The sequence below is a fragment of the Elephas maximus genome, chromosome 8 (genome assembly GCF_024166365.1).
Source record: "Elephas maximus indicus isolate mEleMax1 chromosome 8, mEleMax1 primary haplotype, whole genome shotgun sequence".
In the NCBI taxonomy this organism is placed as follows: Eukaryota; Metazoa; Chordata; class Mammalia; order Proboscidea; family Elephantidae; genus Elephas; species Elephas maximus.
In genome coordinates, this window is record NC_064826.1 from 100,781,072 (window position 1) to 100,801,470 (window position 20,399).

Consider the following 20,399-nt stretch of genomic DNA (forward strand, 5'->3'; position numbering starts at 1 on the left):
ATAAAAATAGGGTAAAACAGAATAGCCCATAACTATGATTGCAACTATGTGAAAACATGTGCATATGTAAAAGGTTTAACATAGAAATATTCTGGGTATCAACATGAATGATTTAAAAACAAATTTTATTTAATGTTCTAGTTATATTGTATTTAATATGGAAAAAAAAGGGTGGGCAGAGCAGATGGCCCAAAATTTGCCTGTTTATTCCTTTTGTCTTGATTTTATCAGTTTATTTTCTGCTTAAGGTATATTTTAGTGTTATAGAAAATAAATACCTAGCTGTAACGACTATGACTACATACACTGGCACACACATTTTTAAACCATCTCCAGGCTCCCACTTCTTCCTCTGAAAAATTCCATTTTCTAATTTGCTCTGTGAAGTTGGCCTTCCTTTGGTTTTTATTCCTTCCCAATACTCTCTTTTATTAATGCAGGTTTCCTTTCTAAGTTTTTTTTTTTTTTTTCGGTCAATTGCTTATTAGGCTTTCCCCCTTTCATTTCACTGCTTCTTTCCTTATTTTTGTCAAATCACATTCTCAGTCCTCCCCAGATCCCTCGTCAAAAAGCAGTGTGTTTGCTCCCTTGGGAGCCACTGCTTTTCTTTATTTTCAAAAAATAAATAAAATAATAAAACACAGACGTCCTGATAGGGCTAGAAGCCAGCCCTATTGATTTTAGTAGGTTGGAGTGCTCACTTAAGTCGACAGCATTTCATTGCCTGGCAACATGGGCACCCAGAGCTTCAGGTTACTATAGTGATGGCTTCCTAATGCAAGTGCTGTCTCAGAGAAACGCCCGAGAGCAGCTACCACTTCAAAACTGGGGCTCCCAGGGTTTTTCTCCCCATTTTATTCCTTCCCAATTTAAAAAAAAAAAAAAAGGATACAAACAAGAAAGCCTACTTACTGTAAAGGGTTAGATAATCAATTGCTATTTCCTTTAGACAGAGCACCCAAAAGAAAATACTTTACAATAGCCTGTGTTTATGCCTTGAAGCCACGCCTATCCCCCTCCTGGCAGGACCCCTGGACAATAAAGACAAGCTGGGAATGGGGCAACCTAGGCTTCAAAGGGAGACTGAGGGTGCATGCCCCTCCGAGGGACCATATACACAAGCTGCATTCCAAAGCCACATATCAGGACACCTAGATCTGCTGTTTTCCATCAGCTAATACACTTCATAGCATCGTTTGCATTGATAACTAAGAGTGAGCAACATTCCATTTCAAAGCAGCAATCAAGCTGCTCAGAATCACTAGGCCACTGGGAAGGAAACAAATAGGTCTGGGCCACAAGAAATAATGAACTGCCCTTTCCGTAACTCCCTCTGACCCCCGGGACCCCTGCTGTTACAGCCAATCAACTTCATTGCTGTCATTTCTGCTAATGCACAGTGTCAGCTTTGCCTTTAAGCAAGAGGAATCCTTCATTCCTTTTGACTAAAATACCAAGAGAGATGGAAAAAAGTAAAAAAAAAAAAAGAACAAAGGCTGACAGTGAGTGGGGCTTCTGAAAGGTAAGTATGTTAGGTCTACAGGGTAATTTCTGCTGACCCTGTTTTATAAGCCAGGAAGTTCTGCTCTGACTATAGCAGAGCCTTTTCACAGACCGCCTGATCTGGGTGTGATGCTAAAAGTGAATCCCTGTGTCTCTTTGTATTTAGGGAAAAAATAATTACCGTTTTTTCGGAAACCTCCTTTACGTAGGAAAGCACAACAAGCTGGTCGCAGAGCGGCGCGAGTCCACTGATGTAGAATTCAGTTTCAAACTGAGACACTGCAAACAAAAGGGATATTGAGTTCACCATTAACAGGAGCAGGAAGCAGCACACACTGGGAGGGACCGTATATTCCTTATATGAATTCTGGATGGACCATTTTAGAAATCTAAGCTAAAGGCAACATTGGTAAACATGCTGAAAGTGCGCGACAATAATCAGTACTAGAAAAGGTATTTGAGAACTTTAATACTTGAAAATTTCCATCACAAACAACAAACAGGCTGAACAATAACGGCAACAGGAAAGGCCAGGTGTGATGGTGTGCACAGCTAGCTAAAACTATGAGACAGCTAAATCATATGAAGACACTTTGAAACCTGTAAACCTCAATGTAAACTATTATTAATAACAATAATAATTAAACGAAAATACCTGAGTTTAAGTTTTGTAGGGCATTAAAGTGGCACAAAAATCAAAAAGAATCCTATGTATAATTATGAAACGTTTTGATATCTTTTTTTGTATTAAATATTTTATATAAGGATTTTAAAGTAAAAAAAAGTACACAAATACAGGCTACATCACGATAAAATATCAGTATTTCTTATGTGAAATAAAGCTCAGAGGAAAAAATAAAATAAAATCTTTCCCTTTCCTTTTGAAAGATTGTCTTTAAAATTCACAAGAAACTCTGCCTCACTTAAGAAGTATATGGACTTAACTACAATGGACCCCAAACGCCTGATAGAAAGTTCAGAGGTAGAAGAAGTAAAAATACTATTACGGTATAATTCTAATGATTAGCTGTCATAAAACATAACTAATTGCTGTTTTAAGTGACTAAGTTTTGGGGTGGTTTGTTACAGGGCAAAAACTGATGGATGCAGCATTAGTACTACAGGACGCTCCTTCAGGAAATACACACTGCACTTACTGACTCACTGGGGAGGAGATGCTCATTAAGAGTTCCTTCATTCAGATCTTTCCACAGTTCTGCAGCTTTAGCTTCAGATGTAGTAGGCTTTTGCGTTAAAATTATCCTCTAAAGGAAACTAAGGGAACTCAGTGTAACATGTTGGAAATCACATTGAATGTAGAGTCAGGAAATTTTGGATATAACTTCCACTAACTGTGTGAACTTGGATAAGTCATTTTAACCTCTGTGGGTGTAACTTCTCTAGTCTATAAAACAAGGAAATTGGAGTAGAAATAATATCCATACTATGGAGTAAATGAGGAGCTACTAGATATCTCTTCTTCATATTCTCCCTTCTCTTTGCAGACCACTTGTCTTTACCTATCTTTAAGGCTTGCTCCTTACACAGCTGTCTTCACAATTCATTTTTCACACCAAAGTAAAGTTGAGATGATCAAGAAAAAAACTACCAAATGGTTGGCAACAGAAACTTTAAAAGGATAAAAACCCATTGCTGTGTAGAGTTGAATCCGACGCATAGCGATTGTACAGGACAAAGCAGAACTGCCCCACAGGGCTTCCAATGCTGTAAATCTTTACTGAAGCAGACTGCCACATCTCTCTTCTGCAGAGTGGCTGGTGGGTTCAAACCGCTGACTTTTTGGTTAGCAGCTGAGTGCTTGACCACTGTACCATCGAGGCTCCTTTTAAAAAGGATACTACTTCTTACTGTTTGGTCCTTGATCAGTTTACACAGGTAGACATTGTACCCTGGACAGGACCGTAGAATGGAAGTCCAAAGTCAAGTGCTCTGGTCCCAATCTGCCGCTAACATATCTTTCCTCAGCCTCTGTGGGCTTGAACTGAATTTTCTTATTCAGGCATTTGAAAATAGTTTTGGTTAAAGGGTAACTGATCGAGTGCTTACATGAAAAGCATAGGTGGAGAACTAGCATCACTACAACCTGAAGTGCAAAGATGAGCGCTGAAGGTTCTGGATGAGTTCACAGTGTTGTGTGTGTGTGTGGGGTTGGGGTTGGGGTAAAACAGAGGAAAGCTGGAATGTACAAATACTACTGAACAGTATGGGACACACACAGGACCCAGCAATTAAAGAGGTGGCGAGTTCACATTCTAGAAGGCACACAGGTGTATTAACAAGAGGTTTTGGTTCCCATCACTCCTGAGGTGCTAAACTCTGGTAGAAATGGACTTGAATTCTGTTTTACTAAATCACATTCCACTTGATTCCTTGTTGAAATGTTACACTACAGGTCCCTTACCATCAGCTTGGGTGAAGAACAATCACAGATGCCACAGAAGCTGTTCTCATGGGAATCAAAAGGAGGCTTTGCTGTACTTGTCTGCCACAGGCACCCAAGGGATAACATCATCTAATCCCAAAAGAAGGGTTGTGTGAGTGGGGGACTTTCCTGTTTGGAAGGCCCAATAGCTCACTCATAGGCAGTGTCAGACAGTGCCTCCCCTCCAAATATAACTAAATATATACCAAGGCTTTGGTTTTTAATGAATGAACTAAGAGATCAGTGTATATAAGCATGTAAAGAACAGGAAAACTAGAAAATAATCCTACCCAAATCTTTCCTCATCCACATCCTGGTCCCCTAATCCTCAATAGCTTACATTAGTAAGAAAGAACATTTCCTGTTCTCTAACTAAGAGCATGACAGATGTGACGGTTAATTTTACGTGTTAACTTGGCTAGGCTACGGTATCTAGTTGTTTGGCTAAATACTAGTACAGCTGCTGTTACAGAATAGTTACATGTGATTAAATCAGTTGGCTTTAAAGCAGATTACCTTCCATAATGTGCGTGGGCCTCAATCAGATGAAGGCCTTAAGAGCAAAACGGGAGTTTCCCTAGGGTGTGTTCTGCCTTCACAACATAAATAGATATCTTAACAGAACTCCCACTTCACTCTTCTAGTCACCTGACCTATGGATCTTGGGATGCAAGCTGCAGAAATCCCCAGCCTTCTGTCTGAACTATGGATCTCAGCCTTGCCAGCCCCCTCCAATCACATGAGCCAATTCCTCAGATTAAATCAATCATTCTACCCATCCATCCATCTATTTATCTCTCACTAGTTCTGTTTCTCTAGAGAACCCTAAGACAATAGATAATGTAATGTTTTCTTCTTAAAGAAAACAAGGGAAGATATGTAAAAGCATGTATCTATTTCATCTCTCATTTTCAGATACCATAATAAATTCTTATTTGTTAAGTACTAAATCTTACCAGACTTCACTAATTGAGAATTAATAATAATTTAGACAGAGGCTACATGCACTGGCTACATTTTATACTAGTAAAGAAATGCTATTTATAAAGAAAAGATGTGCTACATAAAAATATTATTGCCAAGATCGTCAGAAGCACAGCTAAGCAAACTATTTTTAAGTGGTTTAGAAAAATCCAGATAAAGCTGAAATTAAAGCATTCCTTTGTTTTTGTTAAAATAATTTCCTGATACCCACCACCCACTGGTGTTGAGTTGATTCTGACCCACAGCTGCCCCATAGGGTTTCCAAGGCTGTAATTCCTGTGGAAGAAGACTGCCACATCTTTCTCCTGCGGAGCCACCAGGAGAACTACTGACCTTTCGGTTAGCAGTTGAACCCTTTAACCACTGTGCCACCAGGGCTCCTTAATTTCCTGATAGTGACAAAAATCTTCATATAAGAAAAACATTATAATTATAGCCCTACCAATATGATTCACAAATTAAGAGTTTAAGCTGTTAATCTTAGCTTTGAGTACTCTACAATTTACCAATTCATCTCCATTCATATCTACCAGTGATGATATCATGAAAAAGAACTCACTGCCTAATGGAGGCCTTCTTGTTTTAGGAAAATGTCTACAGCTCTTCTGCACTAAAACAAGCATTTCAGAATGAATGGTGGTCTCTTGTTTTTCCATCACTTCTTACTAATGCAATGAAACAATTGTTTTCAGATCTAACATTATTCAGTTTATTCTTTATATGCATGTTGAATCCAAGAGGGCTAGAGAGGCAGTGGTGTCAGAATGAATGCCCAAGTATAAAGTATATCCCTCCCATTGAAAAGATATAGAGAAAGAAAGGTTGAGTGGGAACACATACACATAATTTATGCACAAGTTTACAGACTGACTTTGTAAAATATCTTCAAGTAATTACAGGCTTTATATTTCCAATTTTCAATAGGACCCTGAAAGTTTCAGTTAATTTATTTCCTCTGAAATTACATTCTATCCTACATAACAAAGACTTTAATAATTTTAATAAAAATTAATTTTTTTCCTAAAGGAAAGCCAGCTTAAATACAGGTGGTTTACCAGGTCTAATACCACAGAAACTCATCTATAAACTGATTATGTGGAAAAGATAAATCGCAAGGAAAATAATGGCTAATTCTGTTGGAGATTGAATATACTGAAACAGCAAAAAGTAAAAGCCATTGTTCAAAAGAGGAGAAAAAATGCAGAGTTTCCTGAGGGAACCACAAAAAACAATAGTTATATGGGAGGATTTAGAAAGAGGTGATGGCTCTAGGGACCTGCTGTGTTCACTGATATTATGAGGGGCATAAGCAACGATGGGTGTTACAACAGACGCACAGCCCAGCCCTCCTGATCTTGATGTAGGTGAAGGGCATCTGTACTTTGGTTTATTCAGGAAGATAAAGCATTCCTAGACATACCAGAAGAAATCATTCAAGAAAAAAAAAGACAAAAAAAGGAGATTCTACTAAGAGGGAGAAAGAGAGACAGTGTGTCTATGTGTGTGTGTGTGTTCCAGAAGGACTATTCACTTGTGAATTCTGTTCAGAGAGGTCTCTTGGCTCCAGAATGAAGATGAGATAAATGTGATTTTGAACACTGCCCTGATCCAGAAGGAAGGCTAGAGTTCTTGATTAGCACTGTACAGTAGAGATAAAAGGCGAGGAACAAACATAGATGACATATGGAATTTTAAATTTTCAGGTAGCCACATTAAAAAGAATATAAAGAAAAAGGTGTAAAATTAATAACATTTTATTTAATGTAACATCTAAAATATTTCAACACAGAATCAATTTAAAAATTATTAATGAAATATTTAACTTTTTATTTTCCACATTAAGTCTTTGAAATCTGGTGTGTATTTATAGTACATCTCAATTTAGACTAGCCACATTTTAAGAGTTTTATAGCCAAAAGTGGCTAATGGTCACTGTATTGAACACCACGGGTCTAGATAATTCATAGATTTTTTTCTTTGTCTTTAAAGTCTAGTAATTTTATTAGATTATGTCTTGATGTTGCTCATGCTGGACCATTATTTTCAGATACACACTGTGCACTTCCAATATACAGTTTCTTTTTTTGGTAAGCTCAAGAAATTTTTCTTGAATTATTGTGTTTAGTCTTTCTTCTATTCTGTTGGTTTTTTACTTTACGGACTCTTACCTATAGGATAAATCATCTTTGCTTGTTTTCAGTATTTACCATTTCACCTTAAATATTTTTATTTATTTTTCCTTATTGCTTTCTGATTTCTAAATTTTTCCCTATCTTTTTCTCTTAAGGAATTATATTTGTGTTTATTTGCTCTTCTGTTCCTTCTAGTTCAGTCTTCATTTCTGAAATGATTTTTTAAATAAATATTTCCTGCATTCTGTTGCTGCATTTCAGTCTTTAGTGCTTTTCAAATGGTAGGTCACAGTTTTGATCTGTTTTGTGGGCATGTCTTTCTGGTGGGTTTTCATTGCCAGGGACTTTATTCTGTTCCTTCTTTTTTTCCTTAAAATTTAGCATGGGATTTGAACTTGATAATTTTCTGGTGCTCATTTTTATGTGAAATCACTGCTATTGAACTCTTAGAAGGCATAGGGATTGGGATACGTTTTCTAACTTTGCAATACCTCTTCTGTTTTCATTAAATGTTACAAGTCTGGCCATGTGCCAATCTTAATATCAGAGAAAACAGACTTCAGGTCAAAATCTAGTATAAGAGACAAAGAAAGATATTATATAATGATAAAAGGGACACTTTATCAAGGATATGTAACAATTATAAATATTTAAGTGCCTAAAGTCAGAGACCCAAAATTTATAAAGCAAATACTGACAGAATTGAAGAGAGAAACTGACAGATCTACAAAAATGGAGACTTTAATACACCACTTTCGATAACGGACAGAACAACTAGAAAGATCAATAAAGAAATAGAAGACAGTAAATGCCAGCAAGCAGCCACCTAAGATGCATCAATTGGTCTCAACCCACCTGGAGCAAAGGAGAATGAAGAACACCAAAGACACAAGGTAATTATGAGCTCAAGAGACAGAAAGGGCCACATAAACCAGAGACTACATCAGCCTGAGACCAGAAGAACTAGATTGTGCCTGGCTACAACGGATGACTGCCCTGACAGGGAACGCTACACAGAACCCCTGAGGGAGCAGGAGAACAGTGCGATGCAAACCCCAAATTCTCTTAAAAAGACCAGACTTAAAGGTCTGACTGAGACTAGAAGGACCTTAGACGTCATGGTCCCCAGACCCTCTGTTAGCCCAAGACAGAAACCATTCCCAGAGCCAACTCTTCAGACAGGGATTGGACTGGGCTATCGGATAGAAAATGATACTGGTGAGGAGTGAGCTTCTTGGATCAAGTAGACACAGGAGACTATGTGGTCAGCTCCTGTCTGGATGGGAGATTAGAGGGCACAGGGGGTCAGAAGCTGGCCGAATGGACACGAAAATAGAGAATGGAGAGGAGTGTGCTGTCTCATTAGGGGGAGAGCAACTAGGAGTATATAGCAAGGTGTATATAAATTTTTGTATGAGAGGCTGACTTGATTTGTAAACTTTCACTTAAAGCACAATAAAAATTAAAGAAAAAAAAACAGAAGACTTCAGCAATACTATTAATCAACTAAACCTAACAGACATATCTCGAATGCTCCATCCAACAACAGCAAACAACACTTTCTTCTCCAATGCTCACAGATCATCATGATAGGCCATATCTTAGGACACAAAGCAAGTCTCAGTAAATTAAAAAAGATTGAAATCATGCAAAGTATCCTATCCAATCACAATGAAGTGAAACTAGAAATTAAAAACAGAAAGAAAACTGAAAAATACACAAATATGTGGAAACTAAGTAATACATTACTAAGCAGGAGAAAAGACCTGGTGATCTGCTGCCATAGAGACTACAGCCTAGGAAGCTCTATGGGGCACTTTTAATCTGTCCTACAGGATTGCTGGCATTTCTCAAGCTGAAAGAACTGAAGAAGAAATTCAAACCTCAAATTGCCATACTGAAGGATTCTACAGGGAAAGTTTTAAACAATGCAGGAAGCATCGAAAGATGGAAGGAATACATAGAGTCCCTATATGAAAAGGAACTGGTCAACGCTCAACCATTTCAAGAGGTAGCCTCTGATCAGGAACCAATGGTACTGAAGGAAGAAGTCCAAGTGCACTGAAGGCACTGGTGAAAAACATGGCTTCAGGAATTGACGGAATACCAAATGAGATGTTTCAACAAATAGATGCAGCCCTGGAGGTGCTTACTCATTTATGCCAAGAAACTTGGAAGACAGCTACCCGGCCAACCAACAGGAAGAGATTCACTTTTTCGCCCATTCCAAAGAAAAGTGATCCAACCGAATGTGGAAATTTTCAAATAATTATCATTAATATCAGGCAAGTAACATTTTGCTAAAGATAATTCAAAAGCAATTGTAGCAGTACATCAACAGAGAACTGCCAGAAATTCAAGCTGGATTCAGAAGAGGACTTTGAAGGAGAGGTATCATTGCTGATGTCAGATGTATCTTGGTTAAAAGCAGAGAGTACCAGAGTATCAGTGTTTTATTGACTATGAAAAGGCATTTGACTGTGTAGATCATAACAAATCATGGATAACACTGAGAAAAACAGGAAAACCAGAACATTTAATTGTGCTCATGGGGAACCTATACATAGACCAAGAGGCAGTTCAAACAAAACAATGAGATACTGAGCAGTTTAAAATCAGAAAAGGTATGTGTCAGGGTTGTATTCTCTCACCACACTTCTTCAATCTGTATGGTCAGCAAATAATCCGAGAAGCTAGACTATATGAAGAAGAATGCGGCATCAGGATTGGAGGAAGACTCATTAACAACCTTCGATATGCAGATAATACAACCTTCATTGGTGAAAGTGAAGAGAACTTGAAGCACTTATTGATGAAGATCAAAGACCACAGCCTTCAGTATGGATTACACCTCAACATAAAGAAAACAAAAATCTTAACAACTGGACCAATAAGCAACATTATGATAAACAGAGAAAAGACTGACGTTGTCAAAAATTTCATTTTACTTGGATCCACAATCAATGCCCATGGAAGCAGCAGTCAAGAAATCAAATGACGTACTGCACTGCGAAAATCCGCTGCAAAAGACCTTTTTAAGGTGTTGAAAAGCAAAGATACTATTTTGAGGACTAAGGTGCGCCTGACCCAAGCCACACTACTTTCAATTGCTTCATATGCATGCTAAGCTGGACAATAAATAAGGAATACTGAAGAAGAATTGATTCATTTTGAATAATGGAGCCAACGAAGAATACTGAATATACCACGGACTGCCAGAAGAATGGACAAGTCTGTCTTGGAAGAAGGACAGCTGGAGTGCTCCTTGGAAGCGAGGATGACGAGACTTCCTCTCACATACTTTGGACATGTTATCAGGAGGGATCAGTCCCTGGAGAAGGACATGATCCTTGGTAAAGGAGGGGTCAGCAAAAAAGAGGAAGACCCTTGATGAGGTGGACTGACACAGCGCTTATAACAATGGGTTCAAACATAGCAACAATTGTGAGGATGACGCAGGACCAGGCAGTGTTTTGTTCTGTTGTACGTAGGGTTGCTATGAGTTGGAACTGACTCAAGGGTACCTAACAACAATAACAACACGGTGAACTGATTTTCAAAAAGGGTGCTAATTCCATTCAATGGGGAAAGAAGAGTCTCTTCAATGAATGGTGCTGGGAAAACTGGATTTCCATGTGTAGAAGAATCAGGATACATGCCTTGCACTACACACAAAAAATCAATTCAAAATGGATTAACGACCTAAATGAACAACCTAAAACCATTAAATTCTTAGAAGAAAATGTAGGGGCGAGGCTGTGGGACCCAGTTTTTAATGATGTATCATCATTTACGACAACAAAAGCGTAAGCAGCAAAAGACAAAACAGATTGGACCTCATAAAAATTAAATACTTTGGTTCATCAAAGGACTTGATCAATAAAGAGACAACCTACAGATTGGGAGAAGATTTTCAGGAACCATATCCAATAAAGGTCTAATATTCAAAATATACATAAAACTTCTACAACTTAACAACAAAAAGACAAACAACCCAAACAAAAAATGGGCAGAGGACTTGAAAAGACATTTCACCAAGAGAATATTCAAATGACAAACAAGTACCTGAAAAGATGCTCAACTTCATTAGCCATAAGAGAGATAAAACTTAAAACTACAATCAAATACCACCACATTCCTACTAGAATAAACCCACCCAGCGCCATCGAGTCGATTCCGACTCATCGCGACCCTATAGGACAGAGCAGAACTGCCCCATAGAGTTTCCAAGGAGCACCTGGCGGATTCGAACTGCCAACTGTTTGGTTAGCAGCCGTAGCACTTAACCACTACGCCACCAGGGTTTCCCTCCTATTAGCATAGCAATAATCAAAAAAATGGAAAACAACAGGTGTTGGTGAGGTTGTAGAGAAAGTGGAACCCTCATTCATTGTTGGTGGGAACATAAAATGGTAAAGCCACTGTGGAAAAGTTTGGTGGTTCTTCAAAAAGTTGACCCAGTAATCCCAATTCTAGGTATATACATACCCAGAACTGAAGGTAGGAACACAAACAGAAACCCGTATGCCAATGTTCACTGTAGCACTTTTCACAATAGCCAAACAGTGGAAACAACCAAAATGCACATTAAAAGATAAATGGATAAACATAATGTGTTATGTACACACAATGGAATACTATTCAGCCATAAAGAAAAATGAAGTCCCAATACATGCCACAACATGCATAAACCTTAAAAACATCATGTTGAGTGAAAAAAGTCAGTTGTAAAAAGACAAATATTGTTATGATCTCACTTACATCCAATAAGCAAATATACAGAAACCAAAAGTGGTTACTAGGGATTGGAGGGAGTGAAAAGGGGGAGTTTTTGCTTAAGGGGCCCAGAGTTTATGTTAATGGTGGTGGAATGATTTGGAAAAGGATAGCAATAATGGTTGTACAACTTGAACAATGTAATCAATATTGCTGAACCATACATGTAGAAATTGCTGAGGTGGTATACGTTTTGTTATGTATGTTTTTACTACCGAAAAAAAAAAAAAAATCTAACTACTTGCTTTCTGAGATTTCCTGGATTTCTTCCCCTCCCCCACTTTTATTGGGACCTTCTCTTTCCTTTGTTTGTATTGTTCCTCACCTGCTCAATTTTTATTGTGCTCCCAGCAGGTTCTCCTCCTCAGTGTGAGCCAGGTCCTGGCAGGAGTCCAGCTTCTAACTGTTGAGAGTTCAGACTGCACCAGCCCCTCAAACCTAACTGCAGCCCCTTAAACTCAGTCTTCCCAGAGAACACAGGGTAGCAGTTGGCTGTTTGGGAGTTCTTCTGTTCTCAAGTCTGTCAGACGCCCCCTTGTCCTGCTCTGCTCTCTCCTGCACTGATACTGATACCACTCAAATCTTGTGGGTATCAGTGGTTTTCCCATCCCCTTGTATCTTGGGGTTCTTATGGCTAACTTGTTATCCAATTTTGTCATAAATATTGTCCATGGGTTTTTGTTTTGTGATCTAGTTGTTCTTTTTTGGGGGGGGGAAATTTTTTTTTTTTTTTTTAATTGTGCTTCGGAAGAAGGTTTATAGAGCAAAGTAGTTTCCCATTCAACAGTTCCATGACATTGGCTGCAATCCTGCAATGTGTCAGCACTCTCCTCATGACCTCCCTGAGTTCTCAATTTTCTATTTGCTCAGTTTTCCTGCCCCTTCCTGCCTTCTCTTCTTTGCTTTTAGGCATATGTTTTCCTTTCAGTTTCATTTGATGATTGTTCTAAGAGACAATTTCCTCAAGTGTGTTATTGTTTATTTATAGGCCTATCTATTATTTAGCTAAAAGGTGATCTCCAGGGATGGCTTCAGTTCCAAGTTAGAAGGGTGTCTAAGGGTCATAGTCTGGGGAGTTCCTCCAATCTCTCTCAGACCAGTAAATCTGGTCTTTCTTATGAATTTAAACTTTATTATATATATATATATATATATATATATATATATATATATATATACATAAAAAAATAATAATAAAAAAATACATACACACACACATATATGTTTTTTAATCCTAGTCTAACTGGGACCTTCTATTGTGATCATGGTCAGAGCAGTTAGTAGTAGCCAGGCATCATCTAGTTCTTCTGGTCTCAGGCTGGTGGAGGCTGTGGTTCCTATGGTTCTTTAAACCTTTGGGCTAACTTTTCTTGAGCCTTTCGTTTTCTTTATTCTCTTTTGCTCCAGATGGGAAGAGACCAATAGTTGTATCTTAGATAGCCACTTCCAAGTTTTTAAGACCCCAGATGCTGCTCACCAAAGCAGGATGTAGAATATTTTCTTTATCAACTATGTTATGCCAATTGACCTAGATGTCCCCCAAGACTATGGTCCTTAGCCTTCAAGCCCAGTAACTCCACCCTGCAAGGTGTCTGGATATGTCTAGGCTATTTCCATGACTGTGCTGTCTGTGTGCTCTATTATACATATCAATATACATGGAGCACATACAAATATGTATGTAGAAATATCCAGTCAAACCTATATATGCACATGTGTGTACCCCTATATGCCCTCCTATACCTTTTTAGCATATGTATCTACCTATGTATCCACTCATAAATTATTGTTTGTTATTACTGTTGCTGCAGAATTGTCTACGTTATAGTACTTATCTTTGCTGTCTTTTATTCTTGCATACGTCTCAGTATCTTCCCTTGCCTTGGTTATCTTGTGCTGGTTTCCCCCATACTGTGTATTGGCTTTCACTTCACCAAAGTTAACACCTGTCTAGTTAGTGGTTTTCCTTCTCTCCCTCTTCCATCTCTGGTAACTATAAAAAAAAAAAAAAAAAAAAGTTTCTTTCTATGTATAATAGTGGTCTCATACAATATTGTCCTTTTGTGATTGGTTTATTTCACCCAGCATAATATCCTCCAAATTCATCCATGTTGTGAGATGTTTCATGGATTCATCATTATTCTTTATCATTGCATAGTTTCCACTGTGTGTATACACCACAGTTGGTTTACTCATTCATCCATTGATAGGCACTTAGGTTGTTTCCACCTTTTTGCTATTGTGAATAATGCTGCAATGAACATGAGTGTGCATGTGTCTATTCTTGTCACGGCTCTTACTTCTCTAGGATATATGCCTAGGAATGGGATTGCTGGATCATATAGTATTTCTATGTCTAGCTTTTTAAGAAAGCACCATACTGTTTTCTTTAGTGGTTGTACCATTTTATATTCCCACCAGCAGTGTATAAGAGTTCCAACCTCCCCACAACCTCACCAGTATTGCTTTATTTCTATTTTTTTGATCAGTGCCATTATTGCCGGGGTGAGCTAGTATTTCATTGTAGTTTTGATTTGCATCTCTCTAATGGCTAACAATCATGAGCATCTCTTCATGTGTCTGTAAGCCACCAAAGCGTCTTCTTTGGTGACATCTCTGTCCTATAGGGTTGCTATACATCGGAACTGACTTGACAGCAATGGGTATGGACAGCATTGTTCTTATTTTTTCTCCCATGATTTTTATAGTCACAGGTTTTATATTTATGTCTTTGATCCATTTTGAGTTAGTTTTTGTGTATGGTTTCAGGTATAGATCTTGTTTAATTTTTCTGCAAATGGATATCCAGTTTTGCCAGTACCATTTGTTAAAGAGACTATCTCTTCCCCATTTAACGGGCTTCAATCCTTTGTCAAAGATCAGCTGTCCATATGTGGATGCATTTACTTTTGGGTTCTCAATTCTGTTCCATTGGTCTATGTGTCCATCATTGTACCAGTACCAGGTTGTTTTGACTACCATGGCTGTACAGTAGGTTCTGAGATCAGGGAGTATGAAGCCTCCTGCTTCGTTCTTCTTCAATAATGCTTTGCTTATTCGAGGCCTCTTTCCTTTCCACACAAAGTTGATAATTAGTTTTTCCATTTCTTTGACAAATGTTGTTGACCAGAAGAACTAGATGGTGCCCGGCTACAACCGATGACTGCCCTGACAGGGAACACAACAGAGAACCCCTGAGAAAGCAGGAGAGCAGTGGGGTGCAGACCCCAAATTCTCATAAGACCAGACTTAATGGTCTGACTGAGACTAGAAGGACCCTGGTGGTCATGGCCCCCAGACCTTCTGTTGTACCAGGACAGGAACCATTCCCAAAGCCAACTCTTCAGGCATGGATTGGACTGGGCAATGAGTTGGAGAGGGATGCTGGTGAGGAGTGAGCTTCTTGGATCAGGTGGACACTTGAGACTATGTTGGCATCTCCTGCCTGGAGGCGAGATGAGAGGGTGGAGGGGGTTAGAAGCTGGCAAAATGGACACGAAAAGAGAGAGTGGAGGGAAAGAGCGAGCTGTCTCATTAGGGGGAGAGTAATTGGGAGTGTGTAGCAAGGTGTATAGGGGTTTTTGTGTGAGAGACTGACTTGATTTGTAAACTCTCACTTAAAGCACAATAAAAATTATACAAAAAAAAAGAATGTTGTTGGAATTTGGATCAGGATCGCACTATATTTACAGATTGCTTTGGGTAGTATTGACATTTTCACAATGTTGAGTCTTCCTTTCTATGAGCATGGGATGTTTTTCCATTTATGTAAGTATCTTTTGGTTTCTTGCATTAGTGTTTTGTTGTTTTCTTTGTACAAGTCTTTTATGGTTCTACTTAGATTTTTTCCTAGGTATTTTATCTTTTTGAGGACTATTATAAATAGTATTGTTTTTCTGATTTCATTTTTGTAGTTTTCTTTGTTGATGTAGAGGAATCCAGATGATTTTTGTATGTTGATCTTGCACTCTGCCAATCTGCTGAATTCTTCTACTAGTTCCAGTAGCTTTCTTGGGGAGTTTCTGGGATTTTCTATGTATATGATCATGTCATCTGTGAAATGGGAGAGTTTTATGTTTTACTTTTTTCTTACCAATTTGTATGCCCTTTATTTTCCTTTCTTGCCTTACTGCTCTAGCTAGGGCTTCCAATACAATATTGAGTAAGAGTGATGATAATGGGCATCCTTGTCCGGTTCCCATCCTCAAGGGGAATGCTTTCAGTCTCTCTCCACTGAGAATAATGTTGGCTGTTGATTTTGTACACCCTTAATTATACTGAGGAATTTTCCTTCCATTCCTATTTTGGTGAGAGTTTTTATCAGGAATGGGTACTATAATAAAGTAAATACGGCAAAATCTTAATTGCAGAATGTAAGAGTTGAATATATGGGTATTCACTGCAAACTTCTTTATTTGTATGTTTTAAAAATTCCAAATTAAATATCAGGAAAAAATGCAGAACAGAAGAATTAATAAATTAAGAGTTAAACTGAACAGGGTATCATACCTAGCTAGATCCTCAAGTAAAAACACTTTGAGTGACACCAAAAACTGTCAGAATCCCTACTGAGACTTAGACTAAGAAATAAAACCATGTCACTCATGTGCACAAGAGAACTATTTCACTGTTGTAGCCTGTATGTCTGAGTCAAAATGATGACAGCTGAATGAAGAATGACACTTAGATCTAAGAAAAAATTTATCTCAGAGTTCCTCTCCAACATGCAGATGTTCAATTTCCAGGCCATTGTTTACTCAATCCATCAATAGGATGAAAATGGAACGACATAATAACTATATTCTAAATTTTTTAAGTATATGAATAACTAAAGATACTGGGATCACATATTGACAGGGAAAAAGATTTCCTTCTTTTCTCTTCTCTCTCTTCCTGGTTTCTTTGTGATATGATATAGATTTCCATACAGTTTTTCTATTAATTTTTTTAGAAACAAACTTCCATATGAAATGAGTCATGAATTCTTTGCATGTAAGTTATCTGCCCATGGCAGTAGATCCTGAAAAATGACACATAAATATTGACTTCATTTCCAAACATCATAATACCAGCTCTCCAGCTACCATTCCGTAAAGACCATGGAAGACGCTGGTAAAAGTTTCACAGAGTTAGGGAGTCTTGTGAGATCACAAGTGATCAAGTTAGGTTAAAATAAGGGTGGTAGGCATGGGCCACAACCTACTTTTAATGGTGTATTTGGAAGAAGAAATGACATTCAAAAAAATCCTATGCCCAGGGAATCTTTTCTTGGATTGGTGACTGGCCAGTAAGATTAATCTTCATTACCATTATAATTTTAATTTATAAGAACAGGTTAATATACTACTGACTGGAATAACTTTTGTGTTGCCAACAACATTCTGACTCAAAAAGAGTTAGAAAGACGTGGCTTCTAAGAAATGTAAAACCATATGTATTTTTTAATTCTCTATGCCATTTTCGTCTCATTTACTAAAGAACAGTGGCTCACACTGTTCAAGGCTAAAGCAAATTGTAATCCAGACCTCCTAATATTTCTCTTTCCCTTTATCCTAGTCAAGGACTCTTACTAAACCATTTTGCCTCCTGCTGTGAAAATGGCTTATATTCTTAAAGGTTTGCTCTCAAGTGGGGGACAAATGGTACTTAACCACTAACCATAGTAGTCAAATGTCAGTAATGTGATACTGTTAGTACTTATGCACAGTAAATTGCAGTACAGGTGATGTACACTTTAATGATCCCTGGGCTCTAGGGCCAGCACTGGGCCAGCTATTAGCAGTCACAGAGTAGAGATGGAAGCTTTGCACAGTGATAATAACCACCACCATTTAGTGAGCATCTACTGTGTGTTAAGCACCACATTAGGCGTGTTATCTCTATACCTCTATGTCATCTCTAATTCCCAAAAGATAGGTATTATCATCTCCATCTTACAGGTGAGAAAAGCAAGGCTCAGGAAGGTTAGGCGACCTTATCAAGACCATGCAGTGATTCAGCAAACTGCCTTGCCTCCCTGGAAGCTTTTAGGTGGCTCTACAGGATGAGATTCTATCCAGTTTAACTTCATGGTAGCAAGACCTTGGACAAACGATTTACCTTCCTGTACCTCAATTTTTTCATTTACAGAATGAGAAGTGTATCAGATACACTTCAAAAGGGTTGTTACGACAATTAACAATAAATATCAAGCAAGGAGACAAGATGACAATTACTACATTTTCTTGTCTCCCTGAGATTTTTACATCCTTAAGGATTCCCAGGGTTTTTGTTTTAGTCATCGATACTTCAACTTATCTCTCCGTATATTATGTATTGAGATGTTCAAAGTTTTGTTTTGTTTGGTAGGAAAGGACTGGGCATGAAAGGAGAAGAGATACGGAAATATGTTTATCTCATGAGTCTTTTATCCTGTGACTCACTCAGCCTTAGTAGCATTACATCCAGCGTATGCCTATTCTGCCTATATTCTGAGCAATCTAAACAATGTACTGATGCTTCCATGTTTAAAGAAAAAAAATGAGAACCTTAACATGGCCTTCTGACTTCAAGTACAAAGTATTCCAGGTTTCAATGCTGTGTTCACATTAGGCGTGTGAGTACTAAAGCCCCTGCCTTTCTCTGTTCCTAGATAAACAGTCATGAGCAAATGCTTTATTTCAGGTTCACCTTGTTACAACGACCTATCAAATTTTTATTCCTCACCCACCATCCAAACTGATGGATGATCTTTCCCAGCTGACTTAAAATATGGCAAATCTTTTTATAACTCTGTCTCATGAAGGAAATATTTCAGTTCTAAATAATACAAAAATAGCTTTTACTACATCTGTTTAAGGTATTACCCCAAAAAGTCTACCAGTTCTCATTCTTCTCATCTGAATAATTTTTGCAAACTAAGGTATAAAACTAAGTTACAGAAGCAATGGTATTTGGTTCTTGGCATACTAGTCTTAATAGCAATTTCCCAGAATCACAAATTAATTCTACGCAATATTATTTAGCACCCACTGTGTGCCGGGTATTGTGCAGGTCGCTGAGACACAAACACTGAGCAAGAGCAGACACACTGTGCGCTCTCAAAGTGCTCACAGTCTGGTGCAAGAGACAGAAATGTGTTGAGTTAATTACAAAAGCATACAACTGAGACAAGTGCCAGAAAGGAGAGGCATACAGTGTTAAGATGTGTCTAGAACAGGAGAACCTGACCTAGCTAGGGAGATCACAGTAGGCTTTCCCAGAAAAGCAACACTTGAGCTGAGGTATGAAGGATGATTAAGCGTCAGTGAAGTGGAAAGAGACAGGAAGAGCATCCCAGACATAAGTAAGAGCATGGACAACAGCTTGTGGGACGAAGAAGTATGAGTAGGTGGGAGAAGGCCAGTGTGGCTGCAGTATAGACAGGAAGGAAAAGCTTGGTATGAGCTGAAGCTAAGGCAGGTAAGAGCCAACAAAGGTCACTATGGTCCATTTAAGGAGTCCCATCTTTATCCTTAGAGCAGTGGGAAGGGACTGAAGGCGTTGGCATGATCTGATTTGTACTTTAGCTGCATAGGGGAGGATGGATTAGAGTAATACACAGTGGAACCTGACAAACCAGAAAGGAAGCTGCTGCAGTGACCCAGATAAAAGATTACCGCAGCTTGGGCCAGTCCAGTGAGGAACGAAAATTAATACTAAAAGGTACAAGCTGACAGGACAAAGCTGTACTGTGTGCTGTGCGTGCATTAACTCTTGTTCGGTAACTTCCTCATTCTGTTTGAGCACCTTTCTTTGGAATGGGCACAGCTATGGATCTCTTCCAGTTGGTTGCCAGGTAGCTGTCTTCCAAATTTCTTGGCATAGACAAGTGAGTACTTCCAACATTGCATCCATTTGTTGAAATATCTTAGTTGGTATTCCATCAATTTTTGGAGGCTTGTTTTTTACCAATGCCTTCTGAGCAGTTTGGACTTCTTACTTCAATACCATCGGTTCTTGATCATATGCTACCTCCTAAAATGGCTGAACGTCGACCAATTCTTTTTGTTACAGTGACTTTGCGTATTCCTTCCATCTTCTTTTGATGCTTCCTGTGTCATTCAATTTTTTGCCCGTTGAATCCTTCAAAATTGCAACTCGAGGCTTCAACAACTGCTTCAGTTCTTTCAGCTTGAGAAACGCTGAGTGTATTCTTTGGTTGTCTAACTCCAGATCTTTGCACATTTCATTACAATACTTTTCTATGTCTTCTCGAGCCGCTCTTTGAAATTGTCTATTCGCTCTTTTACGTCATTACTTCTCCCTTTTGCTTTAGCTACTTAATGTTCGAGAGCAGGTTTCGGAGTCCGTTCTGATATTCATTTTGATCTTTTCTTTCTTCCCTGTTTTTTTAATGATCTTTTGCTTTCTTCATGTATGATATCCTTGATGTCATCCCATAACAGGTCTGGTCTTCGGTTATTAACGTTCGATGTGTCAAATCTATTTTTGAGATGGTCTCTAAATTCAGGTGGGATATGCTCAAGGTCATACTTTAGCTCTCGTGGACTTGTTTTAATTTTCTTCAGCTTCAACTCGAA

General features: G+C 38.4%; 1 protein-coding gene across 2 annotated transcripts in view; it reads right to left on the reverse strand.

Annotated features, from left to right (window-relative positions):
* Window positions 1-20,399, reverse strand: part of VPS41 (VPS41 subunit of HOPS complex) — a 263,287-nt gene that overhangs the window by 61,044 nt on the left and 181,844 nt on the right. For both annotated transcript variants that reach the window (XM_049893976.1, XM_049893977.1), the window contains exon 11: window positions 1,685-1,782. In XM_049893976.1, the coding sequence (XP_049749933.1) occupies window positions 1,685-1,782 (98 nt within the window). The remainder of the gene's footprint in view (window positions 1-1,684; window positions 1,783-20,399) is intronic.